This window comes from Scatophagus argus, chromosome 16 (assembly GCF_020382885.2).
Source record: "Scatophagus argus isolate fScaArg1 chromosome 16, fScaArg1.pri, whole genome shotgun sequence".
NCBI classification, from domain to species: domain Eukaryota; kingdom Metazoa; phylum Chordata; class Actinopteri; family Scatophagidae; genus Scatophagus; species Scatophagus argus.
Window position 1 is genome coordinate 15,194,964 of NC_058508.1, and position 22,311 is coordinate 15,217,274.

Genomic DNA, 22,311 nt, shown 5'->3' on the forward strand with positions numbered 1-22,311 from the left:
CTGACTACTTGGTTTATTTATCATGAGTTTCTTGAAAAACAAACACTTGTCTCAAGGAGTACGACTCCCATTGACTCCCAACTCACTTAATGTTATCCAGGCGGCTGGAGTCAGGTTTGAGTGCTGAAGAGTTGCGGACCATCTTGTGTAGGGTGACCATGAGGAAAATGAGGTTGAGCTGAGGACAGGAGACAGGAAGAATTAAGTAAATGCGCTGTGAACTTTATAGCCTGTTCCAAAAATACTGACTTTGTACTGTTAATAGCCTCACAAAGAAAGTCTGGTGAAATACTTTTGGTTTGACTGGGTGATATCAAAATAGAGAGGGGAATAATGCTGTCAGACAGTAAAGCTAATACCATGATAACAAATGAAACGGGTCCAATGAAGCTCCAGATGAAGTAGTTATCCACTCGCAGCCAGCATCTGGAGTGGCACAGAGGAGAGGAGAGAGTCACACACAACTAAGCTCACGAGCAAATACATACACACTCAAACACGTGCACACACAGGCGGGCATGCACACACTGTTTCCCTGTCTCGACGGATTATCTTATGAAGGCTAATCATCAGGCTTTGGCTAAGTGTGTTCAGAAAAGCCGGTCCGCGGGGAGGTGCAAGAGCCGTTCACACAGCATTGCATATTACGTTTCCAGCTGGGGGAATAGCATAATCCTACTTCTCAATCTGCAGGTGCAAAAGGCCTGTCTTCACACGTACGCTTTCTTTGTCCCATAGCTCCTGTAGTCTATGGCCGCAGAGATGCCCACCACCAGTGCGGGGAAACAGTACCCGCACAGATAGTAGTACTTTTTGCGGGAGTACTCGCTCTCAAAGACCTCCACCAGCATGAGATAGAGTTGCACACCCTCCAGACACATCCAGGAGAAGGCAGCCAAGAAGAAGAAATGCAGAAGGCCAGCAAAGATGGGACAGGCAATCTGAGAGTCAGAGTAGAGAGAGGAAGAGAAGAAGAAGAAGAAGAAGAAAAGGAAAAGAAAGGAGGCAAAGTCACCATCAGAAGTCAGTAGTTTTGGTCATTCACTGAGGAAAATGAAAAGCTGCCCCCTGAGTGACTGGATCTTTGCATATTATTGAGTGGTAATTCATTAGTCGCTGCAGTAAATGTTTTATAGAGTAACGTTACGACACACTGCCTCAATTTTAGCTTCACAGTCACCGTTTATTACATCCTTTATGTAATGCTGTAACTCCCTGTGTCATTTTCAAGTTGGAAAACACAAAAACTATTCTGATCTTGTCATTCAATTTAAAAGTCACAGGCATGTCAACTGAATTTTAAAGGAAGGGTTGTACTGCAGGAGCAGTAATACAAAACCTACGTGAAAGTGAGGCTACAAACTCACATGGTACTCTGTCTTGTCGATGCCGATGAGGAAGAGCAGCTCAGCGATGAAGAGGTTGATGCAGAGGTTCTTGTGGATCGTGTTGCGGTCCGTCTGCAGGCCTCGCAGGAAGCAGAAAGTGGAGATGCAGATGGCTAGACACACTAGGGAGATGACAATCCCCACCCAGGTGATCACAAACAGGATCAGTTCATGCATTCGCCCCTGGTACTGAGGTCCGGGTAGTGTGGTGTACACAAAGGAGGGGGGGTTGAATGAGTGAGGAAAAGGGAGAGGGCAGAGGAACATAAATACCCAGCAGAATAAGACAGATAGAGATGGAAAAATATAGGACAAGACAGCAGAATGTGTGATGACGACAGAGACAGATGAGAGAACAGTGGAAGGAAGAAACAATATGGGGAAAGATAGACAAAACGGGGGGAGGGGAGAGAAAGAGCAAAATTGCTTTATTTAATATTTGTAAATATATGCAAGGAACTAAAGTGTAGAGACAAGAGACAAGACGTCCTGAAAAAATACATGACATTCACATTCATGTGAATGTCAGCTAGGAGTAGCAGGACATGAATTTGTAAGCATGTGCCTCACTGAACGTTGGAGTGAAAGACGCAAAAGAGAAAATTCAAAACAAAGAGCTTGTCAGCCTCGAGAGGACACATTAATGTGCATGTGTGTGAGGGTGTGAGCGAACGCTAATGCTCGCACGAATGAACGTCTGCATAAATTACTCCACTTCCATTTTAACCGTGTGTCTGCCACGCCCTTGTTTACTTACATCGGGCTCGTGGTGAGCCATGAGCACGGCGAAGTTGGTGAGGTGGCTGCAGGAGCAGGTGGTGTGCGTGCTGTTGGTGTCCAGCAGCCTGCAGCCCTGTGACGACCACTGGCCTGTCATGGAGCGTTCTGAGTAGTTCCAGAAAGAGCAATTTGGAGTATAGTAATTCTCCAGCTGTGGAAAAAAATAAAATAAAACAAAAAAGAAGGATGATGAAAATTGTTAATGTGATGTGTCAGAATGTGAATTAAGCATGATAAAGACTAAATTGGGCCACCTGTAGGTGTTTGAGTGTGAAGACCACTGGCTCAGTCAGAAACACTCTGCTGGACTCTTTGTTGATGGAGGCAGCAATAACATGGGAATTAACCACCAGACGCCTCTTTTCATGGCTTGGCCCTTCCACTTCCATCTTCACTGTTGCGTTCTCGGTGGACAGGAAGGATCCCAAGTTTTTATACAGAATGAAGACTACCTTGACTTGTCCTGGAAGGGAGGAAGAGTAACAGAATGATGGTGAGTGAGACATAAAATAGAGAGAAAGAACACAAATAAAAGGAGGCAAAAAAAATGCATGATGTTTTATGAAAAGGGAGACACAGAGTGAACGATAAATGGAGGGGGGGGGGCGAGGGAGGGAGAGGGAAAAAAAAAGACCAAATACAGAAATGGGGGCATAATATGGTAATAGCAGCGAGACTGACAGAGATAGAGAGCCGGGAGTGACAGGCGGAGCGAGAGGGAGACAGAGAGAGAGAGTTAGTGAAGGTTAGAATGATGGTAAGGACCGTTTCATTTTGACTGGTGGAAGAGAGCGAGATTTAATGTGGAGGGCAATGGAACATTCATCCCTCAAGCATTCACAGATCTCTTATTATTCCATATGAATATTTCATGTGCGTTTGTTTCAATCATTCTAATCTCGTTCCCACTGCAGAGCCGAGCGGAGACAGAAAACAGAAAAGGGTATGGGATGAGGGACCATGGAGGGAGGAGGGGAGAAATGAAGAGAGGAAGATGACGGGAAGGGGGTGGGGGGTTAGAAACAAGAGAGATGAGAGAGGGGGATAAGATGGTGGAGAGACAGAGCAAGGAGCAAGGCAATGGAATGGGGAAGAGAGAAGAGAGGGAGTGCTGAGATTGCTCTGTCAGACTGGTGCCGATTGTAATCTACACGCCTCCCCAGCTCTTCTATTAAGACTGCTGTTAAGAAACCATCAAGAAAAGAAATTGTCTCAGCACTTTTGTTAATCTGATTAGCCTATTATTATGAACCAATAACTTAGTCAACTGCATGCAGAATGTTTTAAGCTTGCATGAAAATGCAAATGGAAACATAAGAGTGGGCTACACAGGACAGTCCAATTTTTCACAGGCCGTGGGGTAAGGACTGCTGACCGTTGCGGCTGTACTGCTTGATCGTGGAGGCTGAGAGCTGGATGGTGCTGTCGCTGGCGTAGTTCTGTGGGAAGGACAAGTCCTGCAGGTCCATCTCTGTATTTAGAACATGCACCTCAAGATCTGGTGGTGGAAACACAGCACACAATCATGAAATTTAGGATGGTTCATCATCCATCCATCATAATTAACACCATTAATACTGTTATCTTACCAATGCTGGGCGCTCTATCGGAAAAGCGATTCCCATACATGTTGTTGGCAAGCAGGAAAGCTCCTTTTTCCAGGATGTCCAGTAGCATGGTGGCAGTGTGGGCCTGCTCTGTGCTGTTCATGTCCTGCCACGACTCCAGGGCCTCGGGACGCAGCAAGTTGTCCACCGTCTGCACCACCGCCTGGTACATGGAGGAGTCATAGCATTAATTTCCAGCACTGCAATTGCAGGGAACATTTCGCAAGAAGGTACCAAAAACTCCTGAGCAGCTCACAAGGAGTGAGTAATGAACAAATAAGGAACTAAGTGATAATTAATGAATAGCCCTTATGAGGTTACAGATGTGGTGTGAATATCTAAATAAATTTAAATGCTCTTAACAATGACATTTTCACCTTTAAAATGGTTCTTTCTCATCTCTTGTGTCATTTAAAATTTCGATGCTTTTCTCATCTCAATAGGATTTTTCTCTACAGTACTTGAAGAGACACAAAAAATTGGTACTAATGGTAAACTAATCATGAAGTAAAGATATTTTGTACTATTCAGCCCAACATGAAGGGAAACTAAATAACATGCTCACAATAGAGAAGTAATTATTATTTATTGGTTTTGTGACATTTAGTTCAGGATTCTAAATAAATCAGGAACAATTTCATTAAGAAAACGCTTAGAGTGCAGATTCACAGATATGTGGTAACTAATCATAAGACACTGGTTCATGAACAGAGTATCTTAAAGGCTGATCCCAGTCTTCAGGAAGCGCCATAAGCCATTAATTAGCTTTTCAGTAATTAAAAGTTGGTTTTTGATTTCTTTATTACTCATTCCTTGATGATTCTTCTTTTTTTGTACCACACTGTTGCAAGTGTAAACATATTATTTGACCACTTCAAAGTACAAAGTCACTGTTTCACCATATTTTTCCTAGAAACTCACCACTCCCCTGCACTACATTTATTACAGTGCTATGTCAGACATATCACCATTCTATTTCACACTTACAATTCATTTAATGGCAATTTTGATGGTTATATCAGCTATCCAATTTATTGGAGTAGCCTGCTTGATGAATCATGTAATTCTCTTGCTCGGGCCTCTCAAAATGAAGGATTGACTGCTGTGTGGAATAAAGAGCATTGCTGTTAACAAAATGAATTTTGCATCAGTATGCAACCGAAGTAAAAAGATGGAGGCAGTTCACAGTTTATCTCACGGATAGGGTGGTTATACTGAGCCACCTTGCAACGAGTGACAAAAAATAATGGTCAGTTACATGCTACACAGCAGCCTTTGCATTCATCTTCCGCCAGCTGAGATCAGAAGATACGGAGTCATATTACAGTATGCTGCAGACAGGTCAAGACACACAAAAGACTGTGTGCTGCAGAGTGCTGCATTTCATCATTACAGAGAAGCATACGCAAGGCCTTTTCATGATATTACATTACAGCTGTCTCAGAACCAAAGATATTGCACAAATATTGAAAAAGCACAGAAGGGTGTAGTAACACAAACTATTGCCTTTCATACTATCGTCAAATTACATTTTCTGAGAGCCACAGATATTGTACCTTATTGTGGAACACAATGAGGCCAAGGCCAATATTATACAGTTAGGCACAGCCCAACAAAGCCGAGATTATGTCAAAGACAGATGACTTCCACGTTAAACCATATTTCAAAGATATGTGCCCCACGAGCAGTAGAAAAACTACAAGTCAGCTTTCACTGCTCAAGGAAATACTACACCAACATTTAAATACTCTACATGTTGTCTGCCAGGAGTTATTCAAAAAACTTACTTGCACTGCTCTTCAGCACAGACCAGAAAAGCGATGATTCCAAAGGCAATATAAATCATAATACAGAGCACTGAGCCAAAGGAATCTCATCCACAAACCTCGTCTGCTCAAGGATTTATCTTCCCTCAGTTATTCTAAGTCACAGAGCAGTCCTACTCTACAGGCATGTAAAGCAGGCAGATAAAAGAGAAAAGCTACCTGAATGTAGGCTCGACAGGTCCGCTCTCGCTTCTGGAGCTGGAAGGCAAAAAACAAAGCCAGGAATTAAACAGCTAAACAAAAAAAGAATAAAGAAAAAAAAAAGTAAATTAAAAACTCGTCCTTGCATGTGCACTAGGGGGGTAAATTCACATCAACCTCATGGTCCCTTTTCTAATGCCTAAATTAAATATAGGCGTGGCCGTCTGTGTACTTCTAAGTGTGTTTGCATTTTTTTCTACCTTGTTGTAGTTTCGTGCGGCCGACTCCTTGTTTCCAGGCCTCAGGGCCTGAAGCTGGGCGTCCAGGATGTCCAGCAGTTGCTCAATCAGACGCACGGATGAGCTGACATCTCCAGCCTGGATCCGACCCCGTGTGTGGTTCACCAGTTCTCCAGCTATGTTTGCAGCATTCTCACCGCTTTTTATCTGCGCATGACCACACACACACACACACACACACATGGATGCATGCATGTTTACATACGGTGATGGTATAAGGATAATAAACAGGTCTTCTTCAGTTAAGTTGAGTCATATTGAAAGCGGTTGGAAAAACTGTTAAATGTTTACATGACCGCTGAAATGACAAGAAACCATGTTTTCAGTGAGTCCGACTCTGAATACTAACAAAAAAACTCTTGCATGCTATTTGTTCAGTAACCAAAAAAAAAAAAAATCTTTAGTATCAGCCCCTCCATCATTGTTGACAATTTTTTTATTCTTCCATCTGCTGTTGCACTAGCAAATCACGCCCTTAGCAACCACGTCATAAACGAAATTAATTTTTTGCCGAAAGGAGAAGGGACAATGAACCACGTTGCTTTTCAACGTGATGCTACTTTTCCTACCAGTTGCAAGCATACATTTAAAAAACCTTCAAGAAAGCTGGTCAACGGTATACGCATGGTTAAATAACCTGTTTTCCCCTGTAGAACTAAGGCAGCATAAACCAGTTCACTTTCATTTGGACCCTATGAAATCCCTTTACTGCCAAAACAGGGTATTGATCATATCACAACATTGTGCAACAATTGAAATAACAGTGAGCTAAGGCACTGTGCATCAACTAGAGTTCATGATATTTAGCTACTGCACAGGAATAAATGTATGAAATGACACCATGATGGAGGAATTGAAGTGGTTTGAAAGCCGTGAGGCTGTAAGCCTGATTTTTAAAAATAATTTAACCTAGCTGTAATTAAAGTGTATTAGTGAAAAAAGAGAGTTAATTAAGTATCAAGCGCAGATGCCTTGTAATGAAGGGCCGGTTGAAATTAGTCTGTATTTTAATCAGGCCAGCCTTGGAGATATGTTAATGTGTGTGTGGAGGTGGACAGGGAGGATGGTGGGGGCAGTGGGGCAGAGGAAGGGGACGGACTCATGGCCAGGGGGTACGGCTCAGGGTCTCACCTTCTGGGCCACCTGGTTGACCCACGGGGAAGTGCAGTTACTCAGGTCAGGACCCCGCGGGTTCCATGTGACCTGCTCCGCCAAGCACAGGAACGAAGCGATGCCTGCAGACCAGCAGAGGGAAAAAGACACAGAGGAGGGGGGGAAGTAATGGAGAGATAATAAGCATTAGGTGTCTGCAATTAAAGGGGAAAGTGTGGAAGAGAGGGATGACCACAAAAAAAGAGAGATTTTTTTTTCAAACCCAAGAAAAATGGAATGAAATGAATTTTAAAAATGCAATACTCAAAGTGTTTGAAGATGAGAGGGAAGAAGGCGGGGGAAGGCAGAGTAAAAAGTCTGAGAGAAAATGGGTCAGAAGTGTTAGATAATGGAGTGTAGGGAAGTGAGAAAGAGACGGAGGAGAAAGGGTGGAAGAAGACGGCAGGGGCGGAACAGGTTTTAATGCTCTGAAGGAAACGGTTTAAAGGAAACACGAGCAGACGTACCACATAACATTTACTGTGCACACACACCGAATCTGGTATGATCCCTCGCTGTCAAATAAAAACACTTGAAGGGAAGCACCTTCCACCAACCCTCATTTCCAGCTAGGTTTTTCTGTTTAAGTTATGAGGGTTCAGAGAAAGGACATCCACACATGGATAAAGCTAGAACAAGGTCTATCTGCTGCTGCTAATGCAAATAACCAACGTCAAGACACAGAGAAGGGAGACCACAGAGAGAGAAAAACAGGAGCAGAATGGAGAAGCAGAGACGACAGAGACAAAGTAGCCATGCTTCACAGTTGCAGAAGGATCAGAGCAGATGTGGCGTTGCATTTCATACCCCCTTTTTTCTCTCTCTCCCACTGATTTTTTTTCTACTCTCTCTCACTTTTCTCTATACTCTTCTCCATCAACCACAGATTGGGTTTGAGAGCTCTGCCAAGATGCGGCAATTAAGCCAGCTGCTAAATTAACGTTACTGCCGTTTTCACAGAGAGAACATACAAAAACAGTGAAAGGCGTTGTAAAGGAAAATGGAGGGGGATGTCCGTTCTTTGTGTGACTAAAGAGAGCTTTTTGATGGCTGCATTTTTAGAGGTATGGGAACTAACATGAAGGGAGGTGAAGCCTGTGTTGTCTAGCCTTTCATTTCATTATTCGTTACTTTCAATCGGCTCTGTTTTCTGTGGGAGATGAGCCTTTCATTTGGGGAGGACAGGCTTTCATCTGCCAGTCCTCAGGGACCGTGCCTGCTGGTGGGACCAACGCAGGGACGGAAGAAGACAACAGTGGAAAAAAACAAGTGTGAGAGCACAAACATGCTGATCACTTGGGCACATGCAAAGAGATATATTACACGCACAAACACCCACATGCATGGAAGACATAGAGTGTGATTATTCAACGTGAAACACCCATGTTGTTTGTTTCATGGAGTGGAAAAAATGCACACAGGTTCAAAAAAACAAACATGCATATGTCCTCACCTAGAGATCCTTTGGGACAAGGGCGGTCTACTGTTTCTCCTCTCTGAGTGGTGGGCCACTGGATTCCACGGACCAGCCTGGCCTCACAGACATGGGGCTCTGGGCCTTGAGGAGGACGGGGTGGCCGGCGGGTTACAGGCACAGTGGCTGTGATTGGTCGAAGATCAGGGTGCTTGTTGATGGAGCCGATAGGCCGTGAGGTGGGGGCCACAGGGCGAGCAGTAGATGGGCTGGGACTGGAGGTGAAGGGCCTGGCTGGGAGAGTGGTGGTCACTTGGGTGGTGGTCAGAGGACCTGAGGTAACCCAGAGAAAAGAAAAAACAGAGTTAGAAATTATAACTGAGAACAAGAAAGAGTGCGAGACATTTCAAGAGTTATAAAAGGATGTGAAAGATTTGTTAGAGAGCAACAAGCCCAACAGCAAATGCCCCTTCAAAAAAGAGAGATCAAGAGAGTGAAGGACACATGCATGTGATTATAAGATGCCTCTCAGAAGCTGAGTTCAAAACTTAGCCTGACAATAATTGGGGTGACAAATACTTTTTTTGAGCCTCTCAAAGCCTGCTCTCCAGAGAGATGAGGAGAGGCAAGGGAGGAGATGGAGAGAAAGCATCATCACAAGTCAGGGAGAAGTAAATAATTGATCAAATGTACCAGAGAAGTCACCATCACTAACAACCAAACCTAATGCGAAGATAAAAGCAACACATCACAACTACAAAATCCTAACTGATCAAACGCAGAGTCAGCACGAAACTCTTTGAGTGCTGCCGCCCGTGTGTCTCTGCCTCTACTCTCTCTGGGGCTAATCCGAGCTTTATACAGGCCTTTATGCAGCTCCGATATACAATACACCAAAAACTCCCTCTCATATTGATGGACTGCTGAAATGCAGTGTGGTGTTCTCATTTCATCCTTCCCCTTATCATTTTAGGATGACTTTTTCATTATCCATGACACAGAGAAGTTGAAATGAAGTGCGGTAGCAGTCATACCTGAGAGGCTGCTCTTTTACTGTAACTATGAGTGGGGATGGAAATACAATAATTTGGTGTCTGGGGCAACCAAATATCACATAAGGAACACTCACAAACATACTCTGCACAGGCTGTCTGAAGTGCTCCCCAATCAAAAAAAAAAAGCATTATTTTTTAATCAGATAAAACAGTCTTTGCAATTCATAATATCCCCCTCATATTTTCATGTTTTAGGAAGATTAGATAATCATCAAGAGAAATGCAATAATTGCAAATAATAAGATATTTTACTATATCTGTCAGTTTGTAACAAAATTCAACATTTATAGGGTTAACTTGAGGCAAGTTGACATAAAAGCTTGTGCTCAAGAAATCCTAAAAAGCCTGCATCTGAGTATAATTGGAGAAACATATACACACTTTTTTTGGTGAAAATCTTTTAGTTTTCTGCCAATTTTATGCACAATGTCTCACAGTTATAGACCAGAAGTTCCCCAGAAAGAGACGTTCAAGCTACTTTGCAACTCAAAACATTCTATATTTTTCTGTGTTTCTTGTGTGATCAGTCCCTGCTTACCTGTGGTGGGGTCTGGTGGTCCAAACTCGAGTGCGTAGCGGAGCACATTATAATTGTTCCAGACATAAAGCTGGTTGTCTCGAGGGTTGTAGTCCACAGAGGAAATATACTGATAGGGGTTGGGGAAAGGGATGTTGACAGGCTCCTCACGGGCGTGGTTGGTATTGTAGGCATACAACACCAGGTCGCCGCCTGCTTCGCTGTCGTCGTCCTGGTAGATGGATCGCACTGCGTAAAGCACACCACACGCCATGAAGGCGTTTGATGCCATCCTCTTGTCAAAGCTGGTCTCCCAGGTGCCTTCAAAGCGCAGAGTGTAAGGGTTCACCTACAGGCAAAGAGAAAACGTTGAACTCAGCCAGGACATAATTTAAAACGATCATACTAGGAAGTTTGAAGACACAGTTTGGTATTGGGGGAATTTCACTTGCTTCAGATTCGCAGTTACAGAGGTCATAAGAGTAGTAATTCAAATGGCTTCAAGACTAAAAGAGCAAGTCTGCTCGGCTTTTGATAGCTTGATATCCTTTTTTATGTCCAGCTTTTATGCCCATGTGCAGCATGTTGAAATTCTAGCTTTTCCCTCAGCAGCATTAACAGCTCAAAGGTTTGTAAATTATTAAAAAAAAATACTATTTAAATTTACAAAAATACAAAGATTTGGATTGGTTAACTGGTCAACAAAATCACATGCTGTAACTGAGTATCTATTAATTCCCTTAAAGGAGAAATAATTTGATGCGATATTTCTCATACAACACAGCAGCACAACTAGTAAAGATTGTAGATGTAAAGATATATAAGTACTTGTAAAAGATTCAAAAAATAATTAAACCCTCATTCCTAGTAAGGAGATATTTCTTTGCCTGAATACAAAGCTGCTTCTGCTAGGCACACCTTAAAACTGCATGCCGAGGTATAATAGAGACCTCCATGTGGTAGATGAACTCTGGGTTAGTATGAAAAATAATAAAAGTCCCTGAAACCAAACAATTCCTTGATGATGAAAGGGTTCACTTTCTTGTTTATTACTTTATTGTTCCATTATTCTACAGTCTTATGGTTCTTGCAGGGTTTGATATTTCAGATGGATAGTTTAACTTATACAGTTTGAAAAACAATTTCTTGTTAAGGTCAAAGATAGTCATAATAAATGGGACCCGTCTGTGTGAACAACACATTAATTCAAACTTTGTTTGTGTGGAAACTTGCTGCCTGATTGCAGTTTTTTTTTTGTTATGAAACAAAGAACCAACTGCTATTAAAATATGAATGTTTCAAAGTTCACAGTGATGGATCATGTTTTGAGTTTTTCAAGTGAGCAGGCCAAAGTAATGTGACTTTGGATTACAGATGACAAACAGTATGATTAAAACAGGTTAGTATACGGTTCTAAACGACCGATATACAAATGAGGTGACAAACTAACAATGCCATATGTTTATAACTGTAAGTCACGAAATCATACAATGTTTGAAGGCAGAAATAAAAACAGGTTGTGGTGCATTTAAGTAAAACAAATCAATACTTTCAAGATCAATTTTTGGATATGATAGGATTTGAAATTCCTAATCTTTAAAGGGGATTTTTATGTGACTCTCTTTCTTGGCCGGTAACATCTCTGACCTCATTTTTGTAATCTCAGTCGTAAGTCATTCATGTGTGACATGTGACCTGACGCCTGACTAGTCAGATGAGATTTTAGTATAATCCACTCCTGCATTTATAATCCACATCTCATCCCCTTCTGTGCTGCGCTGCTCTCCCACCTGGCTGACCACCAGTCGTCCGTTGTTGGCCTCAGTGGCGTAGATCACCCAAAGGCCGTTCTCGTCCACAGCCAGGTCAATGTCTGATTTCCCTCCCCAGCGGTAGGGCGAGGTGTCGTGGTAGTTGGCGTTTGTGATAATGGCCTCTCCACTCTTAATGCGAGTCCTTAGGTCATATTTGACTATGTTTCGTGTGCGTTCTTTGTTGTAAAATACCGCACCATCGTACACCACAAACCCTGTGCCATCAACTCTGTTAGGCAACCTGTTGAGAGAGAATGATATGTATGAGTGTTGCAGAAATCCAGGAGAAGAACTCAATTCATCTACTCTGCATGACACAATCCTACAAGATGGCCACACTGTGAGCAAGCTGACACCACAGTGGGACCATTCTGCCATCACCATCCATATCCACATCAAAAGCCAATAAATCAATACAGCAGCAGATGCTATTTGATCATCCAGGACAGTGGGAGGCGCCCTCACTTGTAGGTGGTGGTGGCTCGGCTCTGTTTGAAGTCTTCCCAGGAGGCATACTCATACAGCATGTCCGTGCGATAGGGGATCCAGGGCATGACGTACAGACGGTCCCCAGACTGCAGCGGGTCCTTACACCACGCCCCTGCCTGGTGGTCCGCCTCCTGCAGAGAGCTGGCCGCCTGCACCCGCAGCAGTGTCCCCGGACACACAAAGACTGGCACAGAGGAGGTGTGTTGGGGCAGAAGAGAAGAGAAGAAGGAATAAAAGAGGAGATAGAAAATGAAAACAGAGTATCGCAAAAGTCAAAGATATCATGGAGATGGCACGAGAGGGAGAGAGGAAATGGGAAAAGACAAAAGACCATGGAATATAGAACAGAGGAGAGACGTGGAGGGGACGGAAAAAAAGATGAGAGTAGATAAAAGTAAGTTGAAAATTGAAAAGAAGACAAAGACAAGGAGGACAATGGGGGAGGGAGGTGAGGTGAGGTACAATATCAGATTTAAAATGAAGGAACATATAAAAGCTCATTTGTTCTCAGCATTGTGGTCGGAAAGTGTCTGGATATGATAAATGGGAGATTTCTGGCTGCTGCCACGGCTTAGATGTAGTCTCTAATCTAATTTATCTTGGCCTACTTTTTATTTGATTGTGCATTTTCTATTTCAAAGACCTCCGCTTCTCCGTTTTGCTACCGGGTGGTAAAACAGTAATTGTGGAGCTTGTTTTATTAGGACTCAAATTTGGCTCTCAGTCAAGAGTAATCCTTCAAAGAAAAAAGCATCATGGGGTAAAGATGCAAGGGTGGCCAGGCCTCCCCTTCCTCCGCAATAGCAACTCAGCTTCACACAATCACACGCATACCACACTCTCACACTCACACACACACACACACAAACAACAGTCCCTACAGAAATAGACACACACACAAAAATACATGGGAACCCTTACACACAATCCATATACCAAACAAGCACACACACACACACCGAGGATGCCTGCTTTAGGCAGGTGGAGGTCATCCACTGGGGACTGGTGTAAATTGGCTGGCTGACACAGTGTGTCCCTGTCTGACAGAGAGAGAGACTATCCTGGGACCACCGGGCGTGTCAGGTGATCTACGAGGAAAGCTGCTGGCATCCTCACCACTCTGACATCACAGGGGTACTGGCAACAGAGGGCGCATGGGAGAGAGAGAGAGAGGGAGAGAGAAGGAGAGAGTTGGAGGCACTACAAAATAAAACAGCTGAGGAGTCCCCATGTCTCTTTTGCCAGCTTATTTATGTGGCTCTCTGGCTTGGGGTTGTGACAGAACCAGACACCTGCTGGTCACCTCATGATTGAATGCATCTCTGAACTAATTGGAGGCTGCAGGGGCATTTGGACTCAGATAACATACAGCATACTCAGATGCACAGACAGACACACAGCACATACAGTGCACCATCCAAATACACGCAAGGATTGAACACGAAATATGGGCACACACCAGCACTGTCACACAGTGACTGTTAGAGTGATGGATCAGTTTAGGCTCAAAGTGTGTTGAATATTGCATGCAGTCTGGAGCAGGGGGAGAATCATAATGGAGAGATGGAGGAGTTACTTCCAGCTTTCTCTTTTTGCTGCCTGTCATGCTGTTGTTTATACTGTATCGGCTGATGATCTGTGGTGCTGGGCCACTTAGGAATTAGCCTGGTCTGTCTGAGGAGGTCCAACAGGGATCGAGACTGGCAGCCAAACAGGAATCTAATCAAGCTTGGGCGCAAACAAACACTGAATACAGGCTCTTCACGGGGGGCTTGTCATGCTCTATTGTCGAACCAAAATGCTCTCTCGAAAGCCTGAGGTGTTTGCTTTGCAAATACGGACGTGGGTGACTGAAATATGCAAAATAATGTTCAGAGCAATGGTTAAATCTGGCACTTTCAGACAGCTGAACAATGAATTTCTTGACTAACATCTATGTCAAGCATCCCTCACACCATAATCAAATGACATCTTTATCAATGGAGACACAGCATGAGTGCACTGCACATAAAATGAAGTTGTGCTGCAAAAATATTTCAAATAAAGGCAGTAAATGATGAGGTATTATTGGAGCAGAAAGCTATGGGGGAAAACAACCACTAAAAGTAGGACACTGCCTCAAAAGTACAATGCTACTGTAAATAGAGAAACAAACAGCATGCAAAAAAGCAATGCAGAGGCTTTGCATGTAGGTGACCCATAAACAAAGCCAGGAACACACCCTCAAGGTAGAACGAAGGACAGAGAAGCACAAACATACAAGCCTGTTCTCTACAGTCGCAAAAAGGATGACCAACCAGAGAAGTACTAACATACACTAGCATCCGACTCATCTCTTGCCACGGCAGTGAAAATGATGCATATTACACTTCAGTAAAGGGTAAAGAGTACATCTGTAGTGCCTCTGTGGAACATTTTGTTTCATCTTACACACAAAAACAAAAAAAATTGTGCATCAATAGATGATGGCGGATTTAATGAGGGCAAATCGGAACTACTTGGTGCAATATTATAAGTATTAACTTTATATTAGTTGAATTTGTGGATACCAGCTTTAACTGTTCTTCACAATATAGTCCTGTTGGGCACACAATCTAACTTTCACACAGCACAATAATAAAAGTTAAGAACTGGATCCTTGGAGGAAGACGATGTACTGACAATAATATACTGGCAAGAGACAGAGAAAAATGCCCTGCAAATTTATTCCTTCTCCAAAATAGCTGTCTGCAATACAATTTATTCTCACTACAATGTGCCCACTCCAGAAGATACCAAGTGATTCTGTTAATAATTGCACCTAACCTTCCAGCCCTGTTCTAAATTGGTATTGGTCTGTACTCCATTGGGCTCATCATCACAATAACACTGTGGTGGAGCATAAACTATCTGTCTAAACAGTCGGTCATCCTTTGCCTTCTGCCTTCATGGTTCGCTTTCTTCCCTGCTCTCTATCACAAACCCTGCCGGCTGCAGATCAGCAAGCCTCAGTTTATTCTAATGAACTGGTTGTTGGGTGGGCCTGGTGTCAAAGGGGCTCATCAACGGCCTCCAGGCTGTACACACAGGGCATGAGGACACAAACACACACACACACACACACACACACACACACAGGCCATACAGAAACAGCAGCCATGCTTCACACCCTGCAAAACTTGCCTAGGGGGCTTCATTAACTCTGACCTGTGTTCCCCAGCCTTCCCCGGCTGCCTTCCTGTTTACCAGTTCTTTCTGCCTCTCCTTCACTCTGGCTCCCTCTCCCTCCCTTTAACTGTGAAGGCAGATCGTAGCAGTGGGAAGCTGGAGCAGCCAAACCCCATAGTAGAGTCTATGGCACAATGGGCTATTATGACCAGAGTATGAATGAGGTATTAGGCATCAGGCATTAAGCATTAGGCCTAAATCTTGAGATTAGGCATTATCCTAGTCTGGCTAGAGCAGGTTAGCTGTAGTAAGAGCCATCTGGGATTATGTGATAGTTAGATTAATAGATTAATTCCTGCTTGGGTGCGGATGGAAATCCTGTCGTCGTGATCGTCCCAGTGAAGTCAACAGGCAGCTCAGACACAACACTCCTTCACCCTACAAACTAGCCAGATGGCTAATGAAACTTACCTTATCAGGGATTAAAACCCAGGCTGTAGCTATCATACTCTAGCATGCCAATTACTGCCTCACGTACAGGGAAATACTGCTGTAATAATTGACTATTTATCTCCATAATCCCTTTCCCAGGCACAGGTCAGCTGTTACTTGTCAATATGAGGCTGTGGTGTAAAATGATAAAAGCGCAAGAACTTTCCTGAAAATGACAGTAAATATCTCCCATTAGAGTCTAGCAGCAATTTGTGATCGACTGGTAATGCAATTAAAAGTGAGCACTGACAGCTTGGGGCTAAATTTAGACATTTCATTTTGGTTGTCTACTGCAGTCCATGGTGTTTTCATGTTTGATGTGACAGCATCATGGTGATGGTTAATGTACGACTTTGATGATCTAAACACCCCCTGCCAATGGTTGGCAGCTGTTTCTAAAGTGGTGTCTTTTTTTTTTCCTTTTTCTTTTTTTTTGTTTTAGGCACAGGGAACTGAGGGCTTTGTTGGCCCAAGCCTTTGCCCATTCCACAGTCATGGCCTGCTCTCAGGACTGACTGCTGTGAGCATGTTGCTCTAATTGAATCCCACACCTGTTACTGGCAGGTGCAGCACACGGGCAGCAGGGGGCAGAACAGAGCATGGCATGGCACCCCACGTACATGCTGGACAGTTAATAGGTTTTAAGTGTTAGAGTGTGTGTATGAGTGTGCAGGGAGTCTCTCTACCTCTCTGGTGGTCTGTTGATGTGCATTCATCAGCCCATTAGCGTATATAGCTGTGTCGTACTGTGTATTTGTATATATATATATGTGTGTGTGTGTGTGTGTGTGTGTGGGCATGCATGTGTGCAGTTCAGAGAGACAGAGAGGCAGAATGAAAGAAGAAAGCGTAAAGAAGGATGTGAGCGTGTTCTGTGTGTGCAAACAAGAAGAGAGAGAGGGAAGCGGAGTAAGAGAGAGTAAATAGGTTATTTCCTGTGAAATGAGAATTAGGAGTGAGTTAATCTGCTGAGGAGTGACATATAGTGACAGAAAGAAGAAGGGAGAAATAAGGAAAGAGAAAGGAGGGGCTTCCATTGTGTTTCCTCTTCTTTTTAGACTACAAGGGGGTCAAGTCATTGGAGTAAAAACACAGTACAGTGCAAACAACCGTGCACGGACATATACACACAGACATACACCCTTAGGACACACACTAACTCTCAGAAAATGCACGCAAGTACACACTGTCCAGACAGTGGAAGAGGCAGGTGTCAAACTGGCACCTTTATCAACTCAAACATTCACCCCAGAGAATACCCTTCACTGAGACCAAAAGCTGGCAATGGCTGAAGATAGTGTCCTTTGAAAGCAAAGTCTTATCTGCCTAGGAGTGTAGTTGATACTGAGTGACAGGAAAGCTGGTAGGGACATGGCTGCAGAGGCTACAGGCTGCTGATACAGTAGACTGCAGAGGGGCATGCCCTATACTGACTGACTGACTGATGGACACTTGAGCGTGTAATGACTATAACATGAGTCTAGCCTAGCCTGCCACACCTCTGCATGGTCCTTCCTGCTCCTCTCTGCTCGGAATCAGACAGGTAAAGGTCCTAAAATCAGAAGCTCTGATTTATATTCATGACCACCTGCCCTACTCTGTTCTTTGGCTCTAACAATGCATAACTTCTGCATGTGCAGGCAGTCAATCCTCACACTCTTCCCTATCTCCCTGTACCACCGAATAGGGTTTCTGCACTGCCACGGTCACATGACTGTGCCTGTGTGTGGTGGGTCATTCCTAATGAGGCGATGCTGCCTGACTCATCGTCTCTATAGCGACCGTTCTCCCTCTTTCTCCATTTGCAGCCATTTTTGTGTGTTTGTGTGTGTGTGTATGTATATATTTTCCTGTCACACAATGCAGTAGTTTCTCACTCATTCCCTCACACTTTTCCAAATCACAGGTAGAGAGCAATTTGTGTGAGCGATGATTCTGTCCTTGTATGCTTCTCCACCCTGCCCTCCATGGAAATACCAGGATTGTTCACAGCAGTCTAAAACTGCTTCCTTTTCCTGCCTCTTTTCCTTCAGAAGCAAACAAACTGGAGGTGAGAAAAATATGCTGGACACTTGTTTGGTCCTGTCAGCAGTGATAAAGGAAATGCTGTAATGATGTGGGTAGTGTGTACTGCTAGACTGTTAGTGAAAAGGGTGAGAAAAGGGACAGAGGGAATGATGGGAGGAAGGAGAGACGGCTGACATAGTCTTAAAATAGCCTTGGTAGGTAGGTTGACAGAGTGTTGAACAATCATTGAACAGGATCTTCAGCATGTGACATCATCACTGCGTCGTGCACGCCATCCCAATCCAAATCTGTCAATCAGCTGATCAGTCAGTGAGGATTAATTTGACAGACATGAGCAAGACAGACACGACTCTGGAATGTTAATTCAGCCATAAACAGAGAAAGGAAGTGCGTTTAGCAGCAATGGAGGGATGGATTAAAGTGGGTAAGGGCGGGAATGCAGACCGAGTAAAGGGGTATTCATCTCAGTGTTAGTGGGAGGAAGAGTAGTAAATAAAAATAACCAGTCGGGTGAGGCGGAGGGAGTAGGAGGAAAAGGATGGTTTTGTAGCTTGCTTATTCCACCGCAAGCATGGAGACTGAGCTAAAATGGATGCTTGCGGTGGGAGAAAAATGTGAGACAATGATGCATGTTAATGAAAGGCCATGGACACGACAACAGACAAAGGGGTCCATAAACCAGTTAATGGCAACCTCTATACGAGCTAATTCCTCCAACATATGGATCCAGCCATGGGGCCAGACAGGGAAACGGCTGAGGCCAAGACAAATGTGAGTAGGGGGGATCGGAGAGAGTTGAGGAGGGAGGGGACCTGAGAGAGGGAGTTAAGGCTCATTGGAAAGCAGGGACTGATGGCCACTACTCTTACTGTGACCTTGTGCATGGGTCAGGTCTATCTCTCCTCTTTAAGAAGCTATAGTGATTGAGGTGCCTGGCCACACTGATTGGGGCTCTTTAAGAGTGCTTGTGATGAGGCCCTGCTGTATCAGAGAGGTCATTACAAGAAGCTGGAGCACTCCCTACAGGGGATACACCTCCCATCCCCATCCCCTATCCTCTCCTCCTCCTCTAGAGCCTCATTGATCACATAAGGAACCAGGAAGGATTGACTGATGTGAATGGGTGTAAGGGGGCACAAGTTCATAGTGCATGTGCAGTAAAGAAAACAGGCGTGGCCATGACAAAGAGTAGAAAGAGAGGGAGACGAGAGGAGAAGGAAGGGGAGTGTTAAGAGACGTTTGAAAGAGCCTGGAACTGCTTGTGATGGCCAGATGTGATCTGAGAGATAAACCAATGAGAAAAAAGCGTGAGAAAGAGAAGAGGAGAAAGGGAGGATGAGAAAAGCAAGCGATAACTGAGAGGACAGTGAGAGAAAAAGACTTAAATGGAAGAGTGATTAATTGAAAATTGAAGACAGACAAAATGAGAGAAAAACACTGAAGCACCTGGAAATGGGATACTGTAAAATGATCCTGAGAGCAACTTTGGCCAGTCACTGTGTTATATGAACATGATGTTTTGCTTCAAGGTTACAGCAACAACAAACTCTGAATCGGCCCTGAGAAACTAAAAAAAAAAAGAGGGGAAGAGATACAGTATGGAGAAAAAGAGGAGCTGAGTAATGTGAAGAGAGAAGTGATTTCTTTTTCTTAGCTCTGGAGGGACAAATCAATCTCAGTAGCGAAATGAGCGTACAAATATTTGAAAAATGTAATGAGAAATGTGAATTGTCAGGTGTATGCTATGCTACAATGTGGACACATTTTTGGAAAGGGATGGAAAAAAGAGGAGAGATTTGCCATCCATGAGATGATATGAATGTATGTTGTCTGTAAGTTTAAGCTAAGATGTGATACTTCAAACAGGAAAAGAATGAAAAGTTAATTTCTAGTTTATCTCTCATGGATACTGGACTGACCTCCCATGATTCCTTTTGTGTGTGTCTGTGTGTGTGTTTGTGTGTGTGCGTGAGCGTGAGCGAGTGAGTGAGTGAGTGTGCGTGCGTGCAGGTCAGGCTGGTGACATCAGAACCAAAGAGGAAATCTAGAGGGATTTTAGAGTTTTGGTTATAGTACATAGAAAGATAGAAAGAGAGGGCAGAGGAGGCGATTAGAGTTCGAGAAAGAAAAGGGAGGGATATATAGACATCAAACATGACCACTACACAAGGTGCTGGGTTAGGAAGGGGTATGGGGGGGAGGAAGGGAGACAAGGGAGGAGGAGGAGAAGGGAGGAAGGGGCGAGCTGTGGTTGTTATGTTCATTGTGGTCTTTACCTTTTTGATCCACTTCTATTCAAGCATCGGAAAAAGGAGAAAGAAGGAGATAGAAAGATAAAAGAGAAAGACAGTAAGGAAGAGAGAGAGTGAGAGAGAGCGAGAGGGAAAGTAAAGAGAATGAAAGAAAAAACAGGTGCAGGAAAAAAGAGAAAATTGAGATTAAATAAAACGCTGTCCTTTCTCTCTCTCTCTCTTTTTTAAAGCAAGTTATCTGTCTGTGTTATGGTTGGCTACTCAGAGAAAGGATGGCTCAAATGGAAAATGAGGAGGGGAAAATGGCCTGACCTAGGTTTAAATTCATTTCCATTTCATTTCAGTTTTTATCAATAATCCCCCAACAACACAATCCACCCCCAACCACACACTCTCGACCCCACATCCACCCCTCTTATTGCCACATCCCTCCCCGTCTACATCCCATTTTCCCCCGCAGCCAAAGCACAGCTCCAGGAACCTGTTGGAGAGAGAAACCAAGGGACAGCGTCTTTGCACTGTAGTCCTCTTCAGCTGTGGAAGTAAACAAAGAGAAAGAGATGGGAGGTGGTAGATGAAAAGGTGGCGATGAGGACGTCTATATCTGTGGTTAGTTGTTGCTGGAAGGATCACTGAATCCCTCTCTCCTCTTCTCTCCCCAAGCACAGTCTGTGTTGACATTAGAGCGGTCCCTTGATCTAAAGAAAGCGGTGCTTTTGGCTTTGCTCAATTTACAGAGTCAGGATGCCTGCTATAGAAGCCAGCAAAAACACTCAACCCATCGACCGTCCAATCAATGGGGAGCTGCCAGCTTGCCTGGCCGAGGCTGGCTCATCAAAGAAAAAGAGAACAAACAACAGGGGAAAGGGAGGGCTTGACAGAGTGGAACGCCTCAGAAACGCAGAGAGAAACCAACCAAGACACGGTCGGCGGCAGGGAGGAAAAAAAATGGTAAAAACAAAAGAGAGATGAGAATTGTCTACAGTGGGCTCATCACACACAAATAAATAAGTTGGTGTGCCGCACCAAGGCCTCAGCTGACACAAACAGGTAAGGCATGGATCCTTCGACATCTGTGATGCTGTTTGCTACCTGTTCGGTTTGACACATCTGGGGACGTCCGTGAGCTGCTGGAAACCCGAGGAGAAACTAGTAAGGATTTCAGCTCTCCCTTTCACATGTGCGCTGGCACATGCCTTTCCTGTGTGTTTGCTGAGGCACAAGTGGTGTGCGAGTGGATCGTCATGTCTCACAGGAAGGGACGTGTCAAAAGGCACATGGCTCGTGGAGCCCTGCTGCGAGCGTGATTGTCATGTTGTCTGTTGTCTCCAGAGAGTTCTGTGAAATTGTCACGACACCTCATGGGGTTGCGTGTAAAAAAAAAAAAGAAAAAGAAAAAGAAAAAAGGTGAGAGAGAGAGAGAGAGAGAGAGAGAGTGAACAAGAGAGCAAGAGAGGGAGAAAGAGAGAAAGCTGTAAAGAGACAAATAGCGAACAAAATAAAAAGGAAAAAGGATGCATTAGCTTGATCTGTGTGGGGGATGGCCTTGCAACTTGGCAGCAGTACAGCAGCGGCAGCATCAGTATCAGTGGCAACACTGATCATTTATCATCATATGCCGAGATCAAACTGGACAAACAACCTCCATGAAGATCTGGGGAATGGTAGCTGTTTCCAGCCTAGGGGATACATGAAACATGATAAAAGCTATGAATGCAAGTCCTGCGAAGCTGGGGCAGGGGGCAAGAAAGTATTACATCCCCACCACCAACTGTGAGTCCAACCATTAGCTCCAAGGGTAGGGGAGGGAGAAACTGTCCAGAGTGCATCCAGAGCTTTCATCCACACTGAAACAACTGTATGGGGACACTAGAATTCGGTAGAGCTTGAACACATGGAGATTTTCCATC

The 22,311-nt window shown here is 44.0% G+C and overlaps 1 protein-coding gene across 1 annotated transcript in view; it reads right to left on the minus strand.

Moving 5' to 3' along the window:
• adgrl1a (adhesion G protein-coupled receptor L1a) overlaps window positions 1–22,311 on the minus strand; it is an 87,903-nt gene that overhangs the window by 9,569 nt on the left and 56,023 nt on the right. The window contains exons 5-19 of the mRNA XM_046414703.1: window positions 12,459–12,666; window positions 11,970–12,234; window positions 10,201–10,528; window positions 8,647–8,940; window positions 7,173–7,276; window positions 6,003–6,188; window positions 5,761–5,799; window positions 3,758–3,938; window positions 3,544–3,666; window positions 2,423–2,631; window positions 2,146–2,319; window positions 1,368–1,577; window positions 721–941; window positions 360–426; window positions 87–178 (exon numbers count right to left, since the gene is read on the minus strand). Coding sequence (XP_046270659.1) covers window positions 87–178; window positions 360–426; window positions 721–941; window positions 1,368–1,577; window positions 2,146–2,319; window positions 2,423–2,631; window positions 3,544–3,666; window positions 3,758–3,938; window positions 5,761–5,799; window positions 6,003–6,188; window positions 7,173–7,276; window positions 8,647–8,940; window positions 10,201–10,528; window positions 11,970–12,234; window positions 12,459–12,666 — 2,701 coding nt within the window. The remainder of the gene's footprint in view (window positions 1–86; window positions 179–359; window positions 427–720; window positions 942–1,367; window positions 1,578–2,145; window positions 2,320–2,422; window positions 2,632–3,543; window positions 3,667–3,757; window positions 3,939–5,760; window positions 5,800–6,002; window positions 6,189–7,172; window positions 7,277–8,646; window positions 8,941–10,200; window positions 10,529–11,969; window positions 12,235–12,458; window positions 12,667–22,311) is intronic.